Source organism: Peromyscus californicus, unplaced genomic scaffold, assembly GCF_007827085.1.
Source record: "Peromyscus californicus insignis strain IS unplaced genomic scaffold, ASM782708v3 Scaffold_7__1_contigs__length_154581171, whole genome shotgun sequence".
In the NCBI taxonomy this organism is placed as follows: domain Eukaryota; kingdom Metazoa; phylum Chordata; class Mammalia; order Rodentia; family Cricetidae; genus Peromyscus; species Peromyscus californicus.
The window spans coordinates 9305871-9327337 of record NW_026294595.1 but is presented as its reverse complement, the minus strand read 5'-3'; the positions used below and the strand labels follow the sequence as shown (position 1 = coordinate 9327337).

The 21467-nt window shown below is 52.4% G+C and overlaps 1 protein-coding gene across 4 annotated transcripts in view; it reads right to left on the bottom strand.

The window, feature by feature from the left end:
* The window catches only part of Zer1 (zyg-11 related cell cycle regulator), a 40534-nt gene that overhangs the window by 7093 nt on the left and 11974 nt on the right, over positions 1 to 21467 (bottom strand). Inside the window, exons 1-9 of one of the 4 annotated variants that reach the window (XM_052725955.1) lie at positions 19932 to 20049; positions 8711 to 8945; positions 7013 to 7163; positions 6473 to 6909; positions 6046 to 6222; positions 4419 to 4533; positions 4159 to 4305; positions 3693 to 3866; positions 614 to 829 (exon numbers count right to left, since the gene is read on the bottom strand). In XM_052725955.1, the coding sequence (XP_052581915.1) occupies positions 614 to 829; positions 3693 to 3866; positions 4159 to 4305; positions 4419 to 4533; positions 6046 to 6222; positions 6473 to 6909; positions 7013 to 7163; positions 8711 to 8868 (1575 nt within the window). In that variant the 5' untranslated portion in view covers positions 8869 to 8945; positions 19932 to 20049. Of the gene's footprint in view, positions 1 to 613; positions 830 to 3692; positions 3867 to 4158; positions 4306 to 4418; positions 4534 to 6045; positions 6223 to 6472; positions 6910 to 7012; positions 7164 to 8710; positions 8946 to 19880; positions 20050 to 21467 lie in introns of those variants that run through there. The other 3 variants (XM_052725953.1, XM_052725956.1, XM_052725954.1) reach the window with 3 other exon arrangements.

Genomic DNA, 21467 nt, shown 5'->3' with positions numbered 1-21467 from the left:
CAGTTTTTCTGAGGTGGTCATGGTGGCTGGTGGCTGGTGGCATACACCTTTAATACCGGCACTCAGGGGAAGGCAGGTGGATCTTTCTGAGTTTGAGACCAACCTGGTCTACATATCAAGTTCCAGGCCAGCCAGGGCTACATAGAAAGACCTTGTCTCAAAAAAATAAAAATAAAAGAATTAAACAAACAACTCTTCTGAGGGACTGCAGAGACAGCTCTGTAGTTAGGAGGGCACACTATTCTTGCAGAGGACCCAAGTGTGAGATGGCACATGGCCACCTATAACTCCAGCTCTAGATGGATCAAACCAATCTGGCCTGCACTAGCCCCACTAACACACACACACACACACACACACACACACACACACGAAAGTCTTCAAAGTGCTGGTGTGAAGCTCAGTGCTGGGCACTTGCCTAGCATTCGCCAGGCCCTGCACTCAGTCCTTAGCAATCCTCTCCCCCACCCCACCCCACATAAAGACGAGAATAACACAGATGCGCTCCCTTGGGTCTACGCTGCCGACTTTCCCTACCCTCCTACCCCAGCCCAGGTCTCCTGAGGCCTTCCTCACAGAGGACAGGATGACAAGGACGGACAAGCACACGTACCACCACGAAGCCCATCTTGCCCACAGCCTCCTTGTGGTCATTGTCCACTTGGCAGACCAGGGCATTGCACAGGTGCACAGCAATGCGCTGGATCGACTCGTCCTGCCGGGCGGGGCTGAGGATGCTGAGCAGGAGCTCGTTCACGCGGCGGTACTGGAACTCCAGCTCCTCGGGGATGCTGAAGTTGCACAGGGTCAGGCAGCAGTTCCGCTGCACCTGGGCAGGGTGGGGGACAGCAGGGCACGGTCGTCAGGCACGGCCAGGCACGGTTGTCAGGCACGGCCAGGCACGGTCGGGCACGGTCGGGCACAGACCTGGAGCAGGGCTCTAGGCCAGGGCCGCCCAGAGCTGGGGAGGCCCTCTGGAGGAGCAGCCTACCGGGCTCTTTTGTTTGGAGTGTTTTGAGATGGAGATGGGGGTCTCATGTAATCCAGGCTGAATTCAAATTACTATGTAGCCAGGGCTAGCTTCAACTTCTACCCTCCCTGCCTCAGTCTCCCAAGACGTACTAACAGGCCCAGCTAATGCTTGTTGGCTTGCTTTTCATTTTTATTAAGGTTATTCTAAAACAGCATTTAAAAACATGAAATTTTTGTAGAGTATATAATTATAAAAACATACCCATGTAACCACTACCGATGCCAAGAAACAACACTGCCAACACCCAAAGTCCCTTCCTGATCCCAAGACCCTTCCTACCCTTCCCAGGGAGCCACAGTCGCTGTTCAGGACTGCTCACAGGGTCCAGTGTTGTTACATGCAGCTAGAGTGTACTCTTTTTCACTGCAGGAAGTATTCTCTCATAACACCTCAGTTTATCTATCATTCTCCTGCTACCAGACTTTGGCCACTGTCCATAATGTGTTATTATGCTTCCTGATGTCCGTAACACAGCTGCACTACGGTACACATGCTCGGGAGATTTCCGGTTTTTTATTTTCTTGAGAGGGTCTTATGTAGTCCAAGATGGCTCCAAACGCAGCTGAAGATGACCCTGAACTTCTGAGCCTCTTGCCTCCAAGCCTGGCTTGCCTGATGTAAATGTACAAGTATTCATGCTGCTGGATACGGCCCGGCTGTTTTCCAGGTGGCTGCGCTGGCCTGCATTCTCACAACAGCGTATCGGCATCTGGCCACACCCCTTCTCAGCTGCTCTTTCCCACCTGCACTGATCACCATTTAATCTCATTCCCTTCCTTATTAAACACATATTTTCAATTTTTAAATTTATTTTATGTGTATGAGTGTTCTGCCTGCATTCATGCCTTGTGCTCGAGGAGGTCAGAAGGTGTTGGAGCCCTTGGAACCGGAGTTCCAGCCAATTGTGAGCCACCAAATGAGTGCTGGGAACTGAACCCATGTCCTCTGCAAGGGTAATAAGTGCTGTTAACCACTGAGTCATATATCTAGCCCTGTTTCCTTCCTTATTAAATATTGACATTCACCACGTTTTATTGATCACACTATTTAGAGAGTATGGTCCCTCAGGCAACATCTTATTTGTTTTTCTGTTTATCACACACATGCATGCACGCACACACACACTTTTTGCAGTGCTGGGAACTGAACTCCGAACCTCATGCCTTGTACATGGGTTCCATCACTGAGCTACAACCCTGGCCCAAAATATTAGAACTTGAGAAAAAGATGATTTTAAAGTTTTTCTTTCTTTTTTTTAAATTTTTGCTTGTGCGAGACAGGGTACCTCTGTGTAGCCCTGGCTGTCGTGGAACTTGCTCTGTAGACCAGGCTGGCCTCGAACTCAGAGAGGCAGAACCCTGCCTCTGCTCTGGCCTTACTTTACAGTTGAAAGGCAACCCTGTACAACGTTTATGTGCTATCACCCGGCAGACAGCTAGTGTCCTAGCTCCTTTGTTGTCTTGATTTTATGTATGTGGGTGATTGCCTGCATGTATGTCTGTGCACCACATGCATGCAGTGCCCCCGGAGGCCAGGAGAGGGTGCTGCATCCCCTGGGACTGGAGTTACAGATGGTTGTGAGATGTGGGATTTGAACCTGAATTCTCGGCAACAGCAGTCTGTGCTCTTAATTGCTGAACCATCTTTCCATGCCCCATTTTCCTTCCTTCCTTCCTTCCTTCCCTCCCTCCCTCCCTCCCTCCTTCCTTTTTCTTTTTCTGAGACAGGGTCTCTCTGTGTAGTCCTGGCCGTCTTGAAACTCACTTTGAAACTCACAGAGATCCACCGGCCTCTGCCTCCTGAGTTCTGGGATGCCCTTTCTAAAGTGATTTTCTTTCTAAGGCAGGGTTTTACTCTGTAACCCAGACCTCAATCCTCCGCTCAGCCTCCTGAGGCCGCCATCACAAGCAAGAGCCAGCATGCCTGATTCCCTCTTTCTCTCCCTTTTGTCTAAGCCAAGTCTTCAAAGCAGAAATTATTTGTGGGGCTGGAGAGATGGCTCAGCGGTTAAGAACACTGGCTGCTTTCCCAGAGGACCTGAGTTCAATTCCCAGCACCTACATGGCAGCTCACACCTGTCTGTAGTTCTAGTTCCAGGACTTCTGACACCCTCACACAGACATACATGCACCCAAAACACCAATGAACGTTAATAATAACAACTAAAAAATATTGTCTGTACATTCACACCCACAGAAACAAACATCCACATTACATAAACAACATGCAGCATGGTGCAGATGACCCACTTACTAAACTCCCATGCACAGACTAAAAGTCAGAATAAGGGGTGTCAGTGAAAGGCCCTAAGTGTGGTGGGGTTTTAGGTGGAGTTCACATCTTTGTATCTGTAACTGTTCTATGGTACATGTTCTTTTATTATAATTAAAACACAGGTATTAATTAGAAACAACCTTCCCAACAGTGATAGGGGCAGAGGAGAAGGCACATCTGGAACTCAGAGGGCGGGGGGTGGTGGCCATGGCAGTGAGTGAGTGGCAGTTGAGGCTAGAGACAGGTTTCTGGGACAGTGCTAAGGGGAACTGATGAAGGCCACCTAAGTCCAGGCAAGCCTGGGGGACATGCATGTCTGGGACCCTGGGAAGCAGCAAGGGTTACTGGGCCAAAGCATGCAGGCCACAGTAGGCAGGGGGCTCACCGTCACCTCCTGGTAGGACTCCATGCCATTCAGCACCACCTGGATGACCTGCCGGCGCAGCTTGACGCTCTGCTCCGAGCGGTACTCGGAGTTGGTCAGGTAGAAGAGGGCAGCGCTGCCTGTCACTTGAATGTTCTTGTCATACTTGTGGCACTTGAGGGCTGTGATGACCAGCTGTGTGAAGACAGGGCAGAGGCTGGGGCTGGAAGTGCTGCCAGAGGCAGGCAAGGACAGCCTGGGCTCTATGAGTCACCGTGGCTCCTCTGGGGAAAGGCTGACCCTAGCCCTGCTCTCCCTGGGTAGATGTGGGGAGGGCAGGAAATAGGGTAGGGAAGCCAGGCACTGCCAACGGGGTAGAAGCTTGTGAGGCAAGGCTGCCTATTTCCCTGGGGTCAGGAGTGGGTGCAGAGGGACAGAGGAGGAGGCAGGGCTGTCTGGGAGGCTGAAGGCCGGGGTCTAAGCTGACCTTCAGGGCCCGCAGAAGCTGGTTGCAGCGCTCAATACGTGCGATGTCAAACAGCAGGTTGATGGCCCTGGAAGTGACCTCAGGCCGGTGTTCTGTGTAGGCCTCGATGGCGTTCAGCACCTGCTCCTCATTTTTGTCACCGCTTACCTAGTGATGGAACATGTTCAGGACAACCCACAAGAGGCCAGGGAGTGGGATCCCCAGACTCAGTGGCGCTCCAGTACCCGGCCACTTCCTTCCTCCCCCACCCCGCCTCTTACTTTGTAGGCTGGAATGTGTGTGAGGCGACACAGGGAGGTCTCAAAGAGTCCGAGGAACTGCAGTGGCCTCCTGAGAGCCCGAAAAGGCATGATGCTGCTCTTGGAAGGCTCGGTGCTGGGAAAAGAGCATGCCAGAGTTGGCAACCTGGTCGGACCTGGCCTGGGCTCCCCCACAGACTAGGCATTTCATTGATGGAGAAACAAGGGCTTCTAGCCTCATCCTGTCCCTGCCCAACTCCCTGGTAGCTAAGACTGGCCTTGAACTCCCGATCCTCCTCCGCTCACCTCCCAAGTGCTGGGATTACAGGCACATGCCTCCATGCCTGTTCTATTCTGTGTCGGGGATGGAGCCCAAGGCTTTGCACATGGTAGGCGAACACTCTACCACCTGAGCTACATGCCCAGCCCCCACTTCTTGATGGAAGGGTGGGAAGGGCACAGTGTAAAGAACACGGGACTGGAACTACTCCCACTGCCACCTTTGAGAGGTATCACCTGCCAGGCTAACAGGGACATGTTTCACTAACAAAGATAAGCTCCTCTGCCACACGCCACTAAATGTGGCTGGGGGAGGGCCATGAGGCCAATCACAGTGGCTGGGCTGGAATGAGATCTCACCACCCATCCAGAGGCACACATCAGCCACGGCAACACCTGAGGAGCAGCAGGTCAACAGGCCTGCCGTTCCCCGCCACGCCATCGTGCCCAGGCTGCTTGTTGCCCAGGTACATTCCCTGTGGCCCCCAAGCCTTGTGCATGCTGATCCCATGCTGCAATGGGATCTGTTCAACAGACTCAGAATGGCTTAGGGTGGCCCCGAGTGTGCACTTCCCAGGCCAGTGCCCAGAACGACTTTGCGATCCCCACCAGCTCACACGGGCCATGTGGGCAAGGCTTGACTTGCTTCTGTATTTATTTATGCTAATTTACTCAACGTGTGCATGTGTGCTTGTGCATGCTCGCACGCTCACACTCATATAGAAATCAGCGGACAGTTTGTAGGACTGGGTTCCAGGGACAGAACTCAGGGCGTCAGCTTTGGTGTCAAGCACCTCCACCTGCTGAACTATCTTGCTGGCCCTTGACTCTTTAAAGTAATTGGTTATTTATTTTAATTTTATGGGTATTTTGCCTGCATACTCTATGTTGTACTCTCTGTGTGTGCCTGGTGCCTGCAGAGGCCAGAAGAGCATGTCAGGTCCCTTGGAAGTAGACGGTTATAGGCAGTCATGCAGGTGTGGGGCTCAAACCCAGGTCCTCTGGAAAAGCAACAAATGCTATAAACTGCTGAGCCATCTCTCCAGCCACCCCAGCCCCTTTTTGAAGCTATGTAGCCCTGGCTGGCCTTGAACTCACAGAGATGAGCCTGCCCTGTCTCTGTGTACTGGGATTAAAGTTGTGCATCATCATGCTGGACTCACAGACTTGCTTCTTCCCCCCATCCCCCACCCCCTACCCTGGGGCTGAGGACCGAACCCAGGACCTTGTAGGCAAGCGCTCTACCACTGTGCTAAATCCCCTACAGACTTGCTTCTTATCTCTAGCACCCAGCACAGTACTTGGCACAGGGTGCTTAGCCAGGGCTTGGTGAATGACACCTTCCCAGCAGCCATAGCCAGGTACCCACCTGATCTGTCCTGCCTCCTCATCCATCTTGGAGATGCTACAGTTCTCTAGGATCATGTGGCCAGAGATGTCCAGGGACATCAGGTTCCCCAGCTTCTGCACCAAGAGGCTGAGCACCTTCCGAGTCAGCTTGAACTTGTAGTAGCTGGAGAGGCGGTCTCGGGAGATGTCCAGGTGGCTGCAGGTCAGGGAGGGCCACAGGTCAGGATCTGACTCCTTCAAGTCACAGCAGGGGAGGGCCATGCCTGCCACAACTTCTCCAGGGAATTCTGTCTGCTGGGACGGAGGTGCCGTAAACCGCCCTCATCCAGCTGGAATATGTGGTCTACGGAGTGGGCTCTCTCCCTCTGCTCCATGCAAGGGTTCCCTCTCTCCCACACCTCTCTCCCGCCCTCTGTCCTCCCCCTCCTGCTGACTGCACAGCTCACCGAAGCTTGTGCAGCTGGGCGATGACACGGATGTGGTCATCTGAAAGGTCCATGTTGTAGAGCACAAGGGACATCAGACTGTCCTTCCACTGTGTTAGGAAGGTGGCGTCGCTTGTCTGGATGCCTGAGAGGTCCAAGGCAGCCAGTGAGTTGAGTGGCCGAAGCAGAGACTCCACTGGGACACCGTCTATCATGCGGCCCAGGTTGAGGAAGCGCAGGCGACTGAAGCCTTCGAAGGTGAAGTCCTTGACCAGCACCTGGCAGGTGGGGTTGACGAGACACTCGTCCTCACAGCCCCCTGGGTTGTCCTCCTCATAGAAGATGTTGGCACAGCCGAAGAGGCTCAAGGACACCAGACTGTGGCTGAAGCTCCGAAGTGTCTGCAGGCTCTTGGCCGACAGCTTCTCGCAGTTGGTCAGGTATAGCTCCACCAGGTCCTGGAGTAGCACAGCAGCCTCAGCTCCTCTGCCCACCCTGTGCCACCCCAGGCCTGGCTTCTGGGGATGGGCGGGGTCTGCACAGTAGAGAGAGCGGCCTCACCTGCTTGCGAATGGCCTCCAGGTCCTGGTCCTGCACCAGGTCCTCGCGGAGGTGGATCCGGGTGAGGCGAGTGCTGCGGGGGTCTGAGAAGAGGCTGAAGAAAGTCTCGTGTGGCTCAAAGGTGCAGGCAGCACTGACCAGCTCCACATACCTGGGAGAGAAGCAAGCCTAGCTCAGGAAGTGCCTACGCACCTGGGCCGCCTTCTGAGGCCACATCACCCGAGCAATAGCCAGCTCCTGGTCCTCTCTTCATAGCACCTGCTTAGATTCTGGCTACACCATATGCTTCAGGAGACAGAATCCAAAGGCAGTCCTCAGGGTGACCACGTGTGACACAAGGGGCCTCTTATCGTCCACAGCAAGTCCCAAGCACTTCCCTTCAGCAGCCTAAACACGAACCTGCACACATAGCACATGTGCCAACTCTTCACAGGCACAGCCCATCACACCAGACTGCACTACCTTAACCACAGTTCCACCACGGTCCAGACACACCTTTTCTTTGTAGCCTCTGGCATCTTAGCAGCCCCTTCCAGGGCAGGCAAATTAAAATGAAGTAAAATGGTTCTGAACTTACAGCTGGACACTAGGCAGACAGTGAGCCTTCAGTGTGACCTTACCTAGCCACACCTGTGTATGCATGAATCCTGGGCTAGGGGCTCCGAGAGATGGCTCAGCTGTTAAGAACACTTGTTCTCAGGGACTGGAGTAGAGGGAGGGGAAACTGAGGTCAGGATGTAATGTATGAGAGAATAAAAGTTTAGAAAAAAAAGAGTACTTGTTCTTGCAGAGGACTGGTATTCAGTTTCCAGTGCCTACATGGTGGCCCCTTTAAAAAAGAAAAGAACCAGGTATGGGATGGTACACCTTTAATCCCAGCATTTGGGAGGCAGAGGCGGGCGGATCTCTGAGTTTGAGCCCAGCCTGGTCCACAGAGTGAGTTCCAGGCTAGAAGAGGTGATACAGAGAAACCGTTTGGCTCAACTGCTCCCAGCTGGGAAGCTCACACAACTGAACTTGCCTAGATGTCAATCTCTTCATCTGGGAGATGCATTAGCTTTGGTGCTAAGCTGAGAAAGTGTTCAGCACCATGCCTGGCCCACACTGAATGCCCAGAATACCATTCCGAGCTCAGTCCTCAGTTCCCATGTGATCTAATGGTTTCCCTTTGGGATAACTTGTATACCCCCAGCGCTCAGGGAGGTGTATACACCTTGTGCTGTAGGCACCCAGCGCAGTGGAGGGTCTGCCAGGAGGCTGCATAGAGGTCATCTGGGTGATACAGCCTCTGTTGTTCTGGTCTTGGTACACATATAAACACACTTGCCCATGTGTACTTAGTTCAGAAGTGCAGGCACAGGTGTGAGCACACACACAGGGTAGTACACAATGCCCTGATTTACATGCGGGATTTTATACTAACTCATTCCTAAACACACACATGCTGCTTCACACACATATTCTGTGCTGCATAATCCTACATGTATATATACCCATTCCTTCAAGTGCACACACATCAATGCATATGCAACCATATCTCTATGGTAACATATACATATCATTATTGTCCTTCAATGTTACACTCATAGCCACTTCCCCTTGTGGGGGTCTGAACACATAGTCTTCATCTTCAGCTCACACTTCATCCCCCACATTTGGCTCCAACCCTGCCCCAGTCCTGGGGAGTCCTTTGCTCACTCATTGACCAGCTGGTCACAGATTTCGCTGGGCAAGAAGATGTCTGGATGCAGCCGCAGGGTCTCCTTGTCCAGCAGGTAGCCCAGGGTGCCATCAAGATTCCGGAGACAGAAGTCGGTACAGAGGGCCATGAGGGACTCGGGTGTGTCAGACGCCATGCTGGGGGAGGGCAGGTGGCCACTCTCAGTCAGCTAGGAGTTCCCAACACTCACAAGATCATTGGCAGAGCCACAGCCTGGGAAGGAAAGGAGAAAAGAGGCCAAGTGAGCTGCAGATAAAAGCCTGTGTCTGCTCTGTGTGGGGAAAGGGAAGCCCCATCCAGCACATTCCAATGACCACCTACAAGGCTGGGCAAGCCTGTAACCCAGCACTTGGCAGACAGACCAGGAGGACCAAGAGTTGCAGACCAGCCTGAGCTATAGCTAGCTCCTGACTCACAACAAAAGCTGAGTGTTATCCGGTCATAAAGGTACCCAGGTAACACTGGGCCATGCTAACTGAAGAAACCAACTATGAAGGTTACAACACAGTCCACGGGATGTGGAGCCGCAAAGGGCAACTCCACAGACACGGAGACAGCGTCTGGGGAGACGGGAGTGAAGACAGTGATGGCTGTACACTGGGAGCACACTACAAACTGCAGAACTGGACACCTGAAATGGCCGCAATACATGACCTGTGAATCACACTCAAATGTCGCTCTATAAAGTGAAGTCTTGAGGGCTGGAGAGATGGCTTGGTGGTTAAGAACATCATCTACTGCTCTTGCAAAGGTCCTGGGTTCAACTCCCAGAACCTACATGGTAGCTCACAACTGACCAGAATTCTAGCTCCAGGGGCATGCATTGCCCACGGAGCTCAGAAAAGAAATCGGATCTCCTAGATCTGGAATTACAGATGGTTTTGAGCTGCCATGTGGGTGCGGGGAACCAAACCCAGGTCCTCTGCAAGAGCAAACAAGTGTTCTTAACCACTGGCCAGTTCTCCAGCCCCTCCCCTAAGATTATTTCTTAACAGGCCTTAAAAATGCCAACCATAAGAGAGAAAAGGTTAAACTGGTATGCACTGGAGTGAGGAAACTTCTGTTCACACACACACACACACACAAAAGCTAATTCCAAACACACCACAGGCCTAAAGTAAAGCACAGGGCACTTTATGACGTAACAGTAGGCCTGTTTCACAGAAAGACGGACGCCGATAGACTGGGGTTAGCAATGTGCCGGCAATCCCAGCACTTGGGAGGACACTAAGGTAGAGGATCACGAAGCTCAATTCAAGCCTAGACAACGTAATGGAGATTCAGGGGAGGGAGGGGGAGGGGGAGGGGGAGGGGGAGGAGGAGGAGGAGGAGGGAGGCACAGACTACAAACGCAAAGCTGGTCCTTCCTGAGTGGACCCACAGCTGTCTGCGCTGTGAACATTCACATGTATGCTATAATTCAATAGAGATTAAAAATGGTTGGCACCAGCCAGGCATGGTGGTGCATGCCTTCAGTCCCACATATTCAAAATACATAGGCAACGTTTACAGACCAGTAAGGAGAGAGGTATCATGTGCTTTACCAGTGTAAAGGGGGCAGAAGACCCCAGCAGGCACCTCCTTAAACACGACTGCCTCCTGAAGGGCACTCAGCTTGCTCCATCAGTATCAGGGAAACGCACACCAACCCACAATGAGATGCCATTTCCCACTGCCAGCCAGCTCAGGGGCAGACACCAAGCACTGGTGAAGATATGGAACTGCTGGTGGAGTGAGAAGTGGTGTGAACTGGGAGACAGTTAACACTGACTGATGCTGAGTAGGACTGTGCTTTCAAGGTTCAGCAAGTCTGCTGTCAGGAACACACCCAACAGAGGTACACATGCAAATGTGAAACTAGGGCCAGTGAGATGCCTTGGGGGTAAAGGCACTTGCATGTAAGCCTGAGGACCTGAGTTCAAACCCCAGGACCCACAGTACAAGAGACAACAGACTCCCACAAGTTGCCCTCTGACCTCCGCACAGGGACTGTGGCAGGTGCACATCCACATTCTCATACAATACCTAATAAATAAAACTTTTAAAAGGTACACTAAATGGTCACAGCAGTATTTTTGTTGTTGTTATTGTTGTTGTTTTACAAGACAGAGTTTCTTCATGCAGCCCTGGATGTCCTGGAACTCGCTCTGTAGACCAGGAACTCAGAGATCTGCCTGCCTCTGCTTCCCGAGTGCTGGGATTAAAGACGTGTGCCACCACTGCCTGGCTTACAGCAATATTCTATGTGATGACCCCCTTGAGTGTCCAGTAATATGGCAATGGATAATTACAATCTATTTATTGTTTAATCACCACACTGCAGTGAGAATTCAGTCAATGACTGGGATGATCTTCACAAAGGACAAGGAAGGAGTCCAACAGGAGGCCACTGCATTTGTTTCCGGAGCATTCCCTTCAACTAGCACACAAGGAAGCCTGCCCTGGAGTGGGACTATCTCCTTGGCAAGGACGTGTGTGTAGGGATATGCCCCTGAAAGGAAGTTTTTGGGTTTGGGTGGGCTTCAGGTCACTCCTCTGAGTGGACCCACAGGTGTCTTCATTGTGAACATTCACAGAATTCAGTAAAGAGATTAAAAATGGTTGGGTGGCGCACACCTTTAGTCCTAGCACACAGATGGCAGAGGCAGGAGGGTTATCTGTGAGTTCGAGGCCAGCCTGGTCTACAGAGTGAGTTCCAGGACAGCCAGGGCTATAAAGAGAAATCCTGTCTCAAACAAAAAACAAAAACACGATTGGCACCAGTGGAAAGGGGTCTGGATGCCTCCCGGTGATAAGCCAGTTCATATAGTACCAACACTGGCTGCAGTGACGGCAGACTGAACCTTCATATTATACTCAGGTGCACAAGAGACAGTTCCTGGGGGCTGGAGAGAGGGTACAGGGGTTTAGAGCCTGGTACTACTCTGGCAGAGGACCTGCGCTTCCTTCACTGTGTGGGTGGATGGGCTCTGTGCAAGTACTACTACACTATGTACATAGACAACTTGAGCAGCCACAGATTTTGGTACCCAACCCAGGGAATCAATCCCCTGTGGATACCGAACTGCAGACAAGTCGCAGTGTTTTGAGATGGAGCGCAGTGGTAGAGGCCATGCTTACTATGTATGAGGCTTTGGGCTCGATCCCTGACATCCCCCCAAAGTACAGGTTCTGTGGTCCGACTTCATTCTGTAATTCACTGGGAAACAATGTCACCTCTCCAGATCACAGTGTCCTCATGTAGAAAGGTGAGGATGATAATTCTTGTGCCAGGGCTGGAGGAGCTGAGGAGATAGTGCTGAGAAATGCTTCCCACAGCACACAACACACAGCAAACGAGGCTCTGCTTATGTCTGACAGATAAGGAAATGCAAGCTCTGAGACTCAAGGCCACTCTGTACAAACGGGTTTGTTTGGCTCCGTCACATCATCCCTGAGAGCAGTGGTTCTCAACCAGAGGGTCATGACCCCTTTGGGGGTCGAATGACCCTTTCCCAGGGGTCACTTAAGACCATCTGTAAACACAGATACTTATGTTACATAACAGTAGCAAAATTACAGTTATGAAGTAGCAACGAAAATAATTTTATGGTTGGGGATGACCACAACAAGAGGGACTGTATTAAAGGGTCCCAGCGTTAGGAAGGTTGAGAACCACTGCCCTAGGAGGAAAGTTCCAAAAGGGTGTGGGCTCAGCATTGCCCAGCTTCTGGGCACCACTCCTGAGCCTTCTAAGATACTCAGGCCATGGAGCAAGAGGCAACATTGCCTGCACTGGGGAGGCTGAGGCAGGAGGATCACAAGTTCAGGACCAGCCTGAGCAACTTAGCGAAGCCCTGTATTAATAAAATAAAAAATGTGGGGCAGCTCAGTGGTAGAGCACTTGCCTAGCATGTGTGAGACACCGGGTTCCATCTTCGGGAAAAAATTAAAAATCAGCTATTCTTTGGCTGCTGCTGCTTTTAAGATTTATTTCATTTTCTTTTATAGCTAGGATCTCACTATGTAGACCTGATTGACCTGGAACTCTCTAGGTAAACCAGGATGGCCGTGAGCTCACAGAGGTCTTCCCGTCCCTGCTGGAATTAAAGGCAGGTGCCACTATGCCCACGCCTGATATAAACTTACGTATAACGTGTGTGGAGGGCGGGCCTACGTGCATGAGTACAGGTGCACATGGAGACCAGAAGAGGACAGCCCCAGAGCCGGAGTCACAGGCCCTGAGCGCTGCCTGGTGCACATGCTAGGAACTGAACTCAGGTCTCTGTAAGAAGAGCATGCACTTTTCTTTTTAAAAAATAAATCAGTTAATTTTTTTTCTTAGATTTATTTATATTCTTGTAGATACATAAGTGTTTTGCTTGCATGTATGTCTATGTACCACATGCATGCCTGGTGTCCTTGAAGGTCAGAAGAGGGCACTGGATCTCCTGGAACTAGAGTTATGGATGTTTGTGAGCTACCATGTGGGTGCTGGGACTCAAACAAATGCTCTGTGAACTGCTGAGCCATCTCTCTAACCCAGGAAGAGCACGCCCTTTTAACCGCACAGCCATCTCTGAGGCCCTGTTACTTCGGTTTTCTTTTCTTTTTTTCTTTAAAGACGGCTCTCAAGACTCACTGCCACCTTCTGCCAAGCTGCTCTCACTTCTGTGCCAAGCAGGGTCTGTTCTTCCTAGACCCAGGCCTCCCACAAGGCCCATGCCCAGCAGTCCCGGGGCTAATGTAACACTCTCCGGGGACGGCCCAATGGTGGGGTTGCCTGGACCTCGGCATGCCCTCCCTCCCTGGCAAGCCTGCCGGAATGACAGCCTGGCCTTCTCCCTGCCGGCACTGGGGAAGCAGCATGGAGAGACCAGGCAGGTTCGGGACCCGGTTTCTGGCCTCCTCAGTTCCGTGACCCCCTTTAGCCTACCTCCTCCACTGGATGGCTCGAGGCCCTAGGCCTAGCCACGTGTAGCCCCATAGCTAGTTCCTTCTCTGTCTACTGGGACTGTCCAGGTAAACCAACGCTTTCTTTCACCCCGAAGAGTCCCCACAACTATCCATCCCCACCCATGTCCTGCCTCTACAAAGCAGCTCCTGGCCACTCAATGCACTGAGTTCTCTTATGGGCCCACTCCATCATCCCAGTGTCCAGGGAGGCATCACTGTCCTGTCAGCATGTTCCTGCTGGGGGTCTCACGACCTCAGTCCGGGTTCTAGTTTACTCCTCCCGCTTCCATGGTAGACAGGGGACAGATAGATATCCGTTTCCTTCTTTTTTCTCTTCTCTTCTCTCTTTTCTTTTTTTCTTTTTCTTTCTTTCTTTTTTTTTTTTTTTTAAGTTTTTTTGTTTTTCTAGACAGGGTTTCTCCGTGTAGCCCTGGCTGCCCTAGAACTTGCAGACCAGGCTGGCCTCGAACTCAGAGAGATCTGCCTGCCTCTGCCTCCCGAGTGCTGGGATTAAAGGCGTGCGCCACCACTGCCTGCAGGCTGTCTGTTTCTGCAGTGCTTCCCTGTAACTGTGAACCTAGCCATGAACTCCTGAGGGCATAGGTCCTCTATTGAGCAAGCCAGACAAGGCGCTGCCTGTATGAAACATCCTGGCACTACTAGGAGACAGCCACCTAAGAAGAACACAGACACAGACACATCACTGGGCCAGAGCTCTGACAGACAGGGAAGGGCCTGTGTCTACTCTGAGCTGCAGTCTCAGGGCAGGCTTGACATTTATCGGAGACCCCAGAGATGAGCCCTCCCTAGCCCTGGAGGGGGAGGAAGGAGAGGATGTGCAGTGACTGAAAAGATGGGGTGCAGGGCATGCAGGCACCAAGAGCCCAGAGGTACTGAACACCCAGCGCAGGGCCTGAGGGAAGGGAAGTGTCAACAAATGCCATGGCAGGAGCCACAAAGAACTGCAGGATCTGAGTCTCATGAGGCTGAGTGTAAGTTCCCCGTCCCCAGAACACTGCTGAAACCCTACGGGCCACAGCAGAACCTGTGGCTGCCTGGGAGAGCGCTACTTTCCTGCTCTAACTGGGCTGTGCACACTAAAGGGATACCACAACACCAGTTGCCCAGGTCATTGAAGGCCTCCAGAGAGCACACTGGGTGAATGCTGCCACCTGTGGTCACCTCCTCGAGGGACTGACCCTGCAGCGGTGGGGATGGGGGTGTCCCCGGTGAGCTGAGGAGGAAGGAGCTGCCCTCATCTGGCACCAAAGCCTGGAGGGCTCAGAACACCCTACCACTCCACCCCTTGGAGCCTTAAGGATCTCTACTCTCACAACAGGTTCCAGCCATCTGGAGTTCCGGCAAGTGGGGACTCTGCTATTGATGACGACCAGAGGAGGTAGTGTCTCTTTTCTGACAGGCTCTTTAGGACATGCAGGGAGAAAAGAGGGAGAAAAACAACAGCAGCCCAGGCAGCCGCCCCCGCTGCACCATCTCCATGCTGGGCGCTTCCAGACGGATACCCAGCTCCTTCCAGAACTGACTTCCTACAGTTTCTTATTTAACCAGCCAAACATCACAGCCCAGTACCCTGTACCAATCGAGAGCTATTCATTTGCATAACAATTTGTCTATGACCCTCCCCCAGCTGCCAGCTCGGGAGGACCGACTGGCGGCTTGCACCCACGCCCACATCCTTGGTGCCTACTAGTGCCTGGCATTTAGGCGGAACAAAGGTTTGCTGTTGCCAGGATTACCTCACGATGGTACTCTGAGGTAGAGACTGCTAGTCATTTGCTGATGAAGACACTGAGAGGCCCATAACTAACACAAAAGTAGCCTGAGATAGCCACTGACTTTGGGTAAGGGTGTAAAATCTAAACTCACCAATCACTCTCTTCCATTCATCCAGCAACCAGCTAGAGAAATAGAGTGACCAATGTTCAGAGGAAGGAGCAAGGGACCCCAGCAACAGACACCCTGACACCGAGAGAACAGTCTGGGGAGCCAGAAGATCCGAACCTTGGAGCGGCGGCACCCACCCTGTGAAATGTTAACCCGTAAGCTCCCCAGACAAATGCCCTACTTACAGTTGAATGCTTTCCAGGAAGGAGTGGATCCTGGGCTAGGGATTAGGGACAGAAAGCTGCTGTGACAATGGTCCAGACAAGTGCTAGGGGAACTCTAGCGGGCAGAGGCGCAGGTGAGGACTGGAGATGGGTGTCTACAGAGACTAAATCCTGGGAAGACACCGAGCGAGGGAGGCAAGCACATCCCACTAGGCTGCTGGTATCTCTCTTGATAAGAAACAATGAACAAATACTGGGGCGGGTGTGTGTGTGTGTGTGTGTGTGTGTGTGTGTGTGTGTGTGTGTGTGAGTGACTAGGGCAAGCTGAGAACCATACTGCTTGGGTTCTGTCTGTGCGAGCAAACTTACTAATGCCCATGCTGCTCAGCACTAGCTATGCGCCAGCTCCCTCCCCATCGTCACAGGAGGCAGGGTCCTATCTACAGCCTGCAGGTGTGGCAGCTGAGGCTGTGTGCCAAGTAGTCTGCACAGCCGCTGTGTACACAGATAGACCCGTGCTCTCCACTCAACAGGTCAAGCCCGAGGGTTTTAACCTTTCCAGCTATCTTCTCAGGGGGGTCACTCACGATGTCTTACGCAAGCCTCAGTTTCCCTTCTGTGCTATCACTACCTTCTTTCAACTCCATGCATCCTTGCCTAATGACCACTGCTCTTCTGGTTTTGTGGGAGCGATTCCATGGGCACCATGGGCTAGGACTAGAAGCTTCCTAAAAGTAGGGACCCTGTAGAGTCACAGGACCTCCATTATACAATAAGTGAATGACAGGCTAGGCTAGCTGAGACCCTCCTGTCTCTGTCTCTCCATCTCTGGGATTACAAGTGCGCGTCACCATACTGCTTGTTTTTTGTTTTTTTCCGGTACAGGGTTTCTCTATGTAGACCAGGCTGGCCTTGAACTCACAGAGATCCACCTGCCTCTGTCTCCCGAGCGCTAAGATTAAAGGTGTGCGCCACCACCACCAGACCACCATACAGTTTTGTGTGGGTGCTGGGGATTGAACTCAGGTCCTCAAGCCAAGTATTTTTTACTGTGTGAGCCATATCCCCAGCTCTCTGTTCACTTCTGAAGCCAGAAAACCAGCACCAGTGAAGGAACCAGGTTTTATGTTAATCCCCAAATAGCTGGCTCTACAGGGGTCTCTGAGCTCACATTTTCGGAGTCAAGAACAGCTGAAGCACCTAGGCTGAACAAAAAACAGTGAAAGCAGAGGCTGGTGAGACGGCTCAGTGGTTAAGCGGTGCTGGCTGCCAAGGCTCAAAACCCAAGTTCGAACCCCAGGTCCTTCATGATGGAAAGAGAGAGCCGACGCTCATAAATTGTCCTCTGACCTCCACATATGTGCTGTGGTACTTCAGTAAGTAAATGTTAAAAACAAACACACCTGGAGGCAAAGAGCACCCCTGTGCCTGGTGGGCTAGCTGCACCTGCGGAAGCCCCGGGGAACTAACAGGAAGTGCTTGTCAGTGCTGCGGAGCGTTAGCCTAGGACTGATCCTTCTCTAACCTATGTCTCATTTCACCCCCCCCCCCCACACCCTCCAGAGTCAGCAGGGGCAAGAGGACAACATTCTCAGTGTAAAGATGGGAAAATTGAGGTCCAGAGGGAACAAAGGATTCACGAAAGTACATATAATAAGCGGTGGCAGACCTGTGGGGGACCCTGGTTCACCTGGGTCCTAGCTAGTTTGGGGTTCCCCGGGTCATAGAAGCTTTCTCTGTCATTTAGGCTCCAATCTTCGAAGTGCTCTAATTTTACACATTTACATTTTATTTTTGTAGTGCTTGGGATGGACCCCAGTGGTTTCTGCATGCTAGGCAAGCAGTCAATCACGAAGCCACACCTTCTGTCCCTTGCCCTTGCATTTTTAAATCCAACTGCTCAGCCTATGACCCAGGCCTGATGATGTAGTCAGGCTCAAGGGATGAGGAGAAAGGTCTGGGGCTGTTCTCTTCAAAGGCTGCAAATTTTCAGCCTGTACCAGGTACCTCCAGGATCCTCAGCCTCTGCCTAAAACGTGGCCACACACTCGATGCCACAGCTCGGCCCAACAAACACTGTCCTTCCCAGTCTACAAGTCACAGACAGCACTGTCATTTTGTTATGTGACAGAATGGGGACTCTTGGGACTTGATTTCCAAAGTCCTCATTGGGTCAGGCATGGTGTACCATATTATCCCAGCCCTCAGGGGGCAGAGGCAGGTGAATCTCTGAGTTCAAGACCAGCCTGGTCTACAGAGTGAGTTTCAGGCCAGCCTTGTCTACATGCAATTGCCTCAAAATGAACAAACAAATAAAAAAGTAAGGACCACCAGCTAGAGTTGGTGGCCCATGTCTGCAATCCCAGCACTTGGGAGGCTGAGGAGGGCTGCTGTGAGTCCAAGGTCAGCCTGGGCTACACAGTGAGTCAGCCTAGCTACAGGAGACCTTACCTAAAAAAAAGAAAAGAAAAAGAAAGAAAAGAAAAGAAAAAGAAAACAAACAAAAAACCAAGGCTAAGCTCTCAGACTTCCCTGGAGGACACACCATTACTTTTACCAATGAGGGATGTCATAAGAGTCTACATAGCCCCCTCCAGTATTCCTACAACTTCTATGAGCTGGGGAATCGGGCAGAGCAGGGGATACACTGGTTGGTGCTGGAATGCAGGGCTGTGTGGTGGCAGATCCCTACTGTCATCTACCCCACCACACTGCCACACACGCACTCTACTTAGCAGTCCTATTCTACAGACGGAAAGACTGAGGCACAAGGTCACTTGCTCACATCCTTAGAACCAGGAAACAGTAGTGTGAATGACTTGCCTGCAGGGCTACCTTTTAAAAGATTTCTGTCACTGATGGTCACTCAGAACAAAAGGCCAAAGTACAATGATCACTTGTCACCTCAGACACATTTGCATTTTCTCCAACATTTTAACAATTACAGTCAACCCTGCATCACAAGGCAGCCCCTAACTTGCCCCCTATTGTTTCTTGTTCCCAGTTGACTTCCTTACCACCCACTCTGCCTCCTCCATGCTGACCCACTCACTCCTCCATGCTGACCCACTCCTCCATGCTGACCCACTCCTCCATGCTGACCCACTCCTCCTCCATGCTGACCCACTCCTCCACGCTGACCCACTCCTCCACGCTGACCCACTCCTCCACGCTGACCCACTCCTCCACGCTGACCCACTCCTCCATGCTGACCCACGCAAGTTCCCCTCAGGATCTTTGCACCTGCTGCTGGATGCTGTGCCCCCAGAAAGCTTAATGACTTCCTGCCTCACTCATCTCTGCTCAGACAGCAACCTTATTAGAAACCTTCCCTGACCACTTTCTATAAAGAAGTCCCAGGCTCTGTCCCCCATGGTCCTTCCTGCTTTCCCTTTCTACATGACACTCACTATTACTATTTTACATGTAATAGTAACGACCCTTCCATCTGACAGCCACCTCTTGGTCTAAACATAGCTTCCTGTGACCCTTTTCAGTGCTATCTTCCATGGTCACTCGAAACCTAAAGAGAGGCATTCTGTCAGAAACACCATTGAGCCAGCTTTTCCCAGGCATTAGGTGGCACCCCCTCACCCCCCTTAATATCTCACAAGGCGCAAGCAAACACGGGAAATCTCTGACTCTGGTTAAAGAGCAGCCAAACCAAGTTCCACCCAGAGCTGAGCTGGCCAGACCAGCCAGCTCCACTTTCACGTCACCTATGGGCGCCCTTGGTCTTCAGTTTGCAAGCCCACCCGCCCTTTCCCGACCCTGTTGCACCCTCTTGCACCGCGCCATCCCATTTTGGGAGCTGATCCAGAAGCCATGCCATCCTTAAGCTTTTAAGTAGCACGGCTTGGGGGTTGGAACGAGACCTAAGCTCATCCAACAGGTAGGAGGGGCAGAGGCCTGCCTTCTAATCCCTACATTGATTCCCCCATCTTGCACGGACGAGCGTCGTTCTCCTTGTGGAGAGAGCTCAATTTTCAAGGCAGGTTCCTCAGACCTGGGCGGGAGGCGACAAGAGCCCTCCCACCCCTGGCCGAGGTGGACCTGCAAGGAGTCGCAGCGGCAATGCTTAGACCCTGAGGCGGGGGAAGAGGAGGATGCAGGTACGTCGCTCGGCTCGGCAGCTAGGACATACCCTGGGAGAGGGCGGCCCTCAGCGGGGAGACGGGATGCTTCGCAGGCTTACAAGCAGAGGCTGCGGCCCTGGGGAATCCGCTGCCAGAGCGCCGCAGGAGGTCGGATCCGGTCCGGGTCCGGGGCGGCGGGGCGGGGCGGGGCGGGGCGCGAAGGCAGCGGCCAGAGCCCGGGACGGAGGCCGTTCCCTTGCCCTCGGGCCGCGGAGGGCCGTCGGCTGCTGGCTCCGGGCCCAGCCCCTCCCCCCGATCCTGCTCCGACCGCTGGGAGAGCCTGTGGCTGCCGGTGTGCTGTCAACAAAGCGTCACTTCCGGGCCGCCCCTTAGCAACAGAGGAGGGGTACCCCGGTCGTGTCCCGCCGCGAATGCGGGCGTCGGCGGCCGAAGGTTCCGGGCCCTGCGGGCTGCTCCTGCCAGTTGTGGGGCCTGCGTCCCCCAAGTTAGCCTTCAGGGTCCCTTCCAGCGAAGGGCTGGCTCGCAGGAGCAGGGTTCAGGACAGGACTGACTCCACCTTCCCTCGTCAGCGCTGACTCACCCGGCGTCCAATCCGACGTCTTTTGGGCTGTTCCACGCAAGCCACCACATTGCCCCTCAAGCGTGCTCCTCCCTCTCCCTCAAGAGAAGGGCCACTCACCCAGGAGCTGTCAGATAGCAAGCTGAGGCTGCCCTTGTCCCCTGCATTTCCCTCTAGTCACCAAGGACCTCTTAACAGTTGCTTCTTCTTCCTCCAACAGTGCCTTCTGTCCATCATTTTATCTTTCAAAAATTTTTATTATTTTTAATTACGCGTATCTGTGTGAGTGGGGGTATATGCACGTGACGTGACGGCAGGTGCCTATGGAGGCCAGAAGGCCCCGATTCCGTGGAGCTGAAGTTACAGGTGGTCTTAAGCCCCCCAAGTAGGTGCTGGGAACCGAACTATCTCTCCTACCTATCCTTCCTTTTAAGATAATTTTTTAATTTACATTTGTGCACCCATGTATGCATGTGTAGGGGGTCAGAGGACTGTTTGCTAGAGATGGTTCTCTGTGCCTAGCATGTGGGTTCCAGGTATCGAACCCCGGCCCTCAATTTTGATGTCAAGAACCCCTCCCTACCTGCTGAGTCATCTCACTGCCCCCCCCCCCCCCACACACACACACCATTTCTTCTCCTAACTTCTACCATGGGCTCCTAACACAAATCCTCTCATTCCTTCTGCAGTTCCACAATCCAAGAGTGGGTTTTCCAAAACAAATCTCATCAGGGCATGCAGACTCTCTTGATCTACCCTGACCCAGTCTCTCAGTCAATTGCTTCCTTCTGATTCCCTGTCCAGACAGTTCACAGTTTAAATCAGTTTTGGCTCTTTTCATCTCTGTCTCTTCATAGGCTCAATCAATCAGTTGGTTAATTTAAACATTTTTCTTACTGCCATCCACATCTGGTGTACTGGTCTCTGTTGGCATGCTTCTTGCTTGAGGAACTCTGGTGGGTGGGAGGTGGGGAGTGGATGGTGGAGGAAGGTGATGCTCAGTCTCAAATCCAGGTCCTGAGGCATGCAGGAATTCTACCAGGGAGCTATAAGCTTTCTTGTCAATGTACAAGAA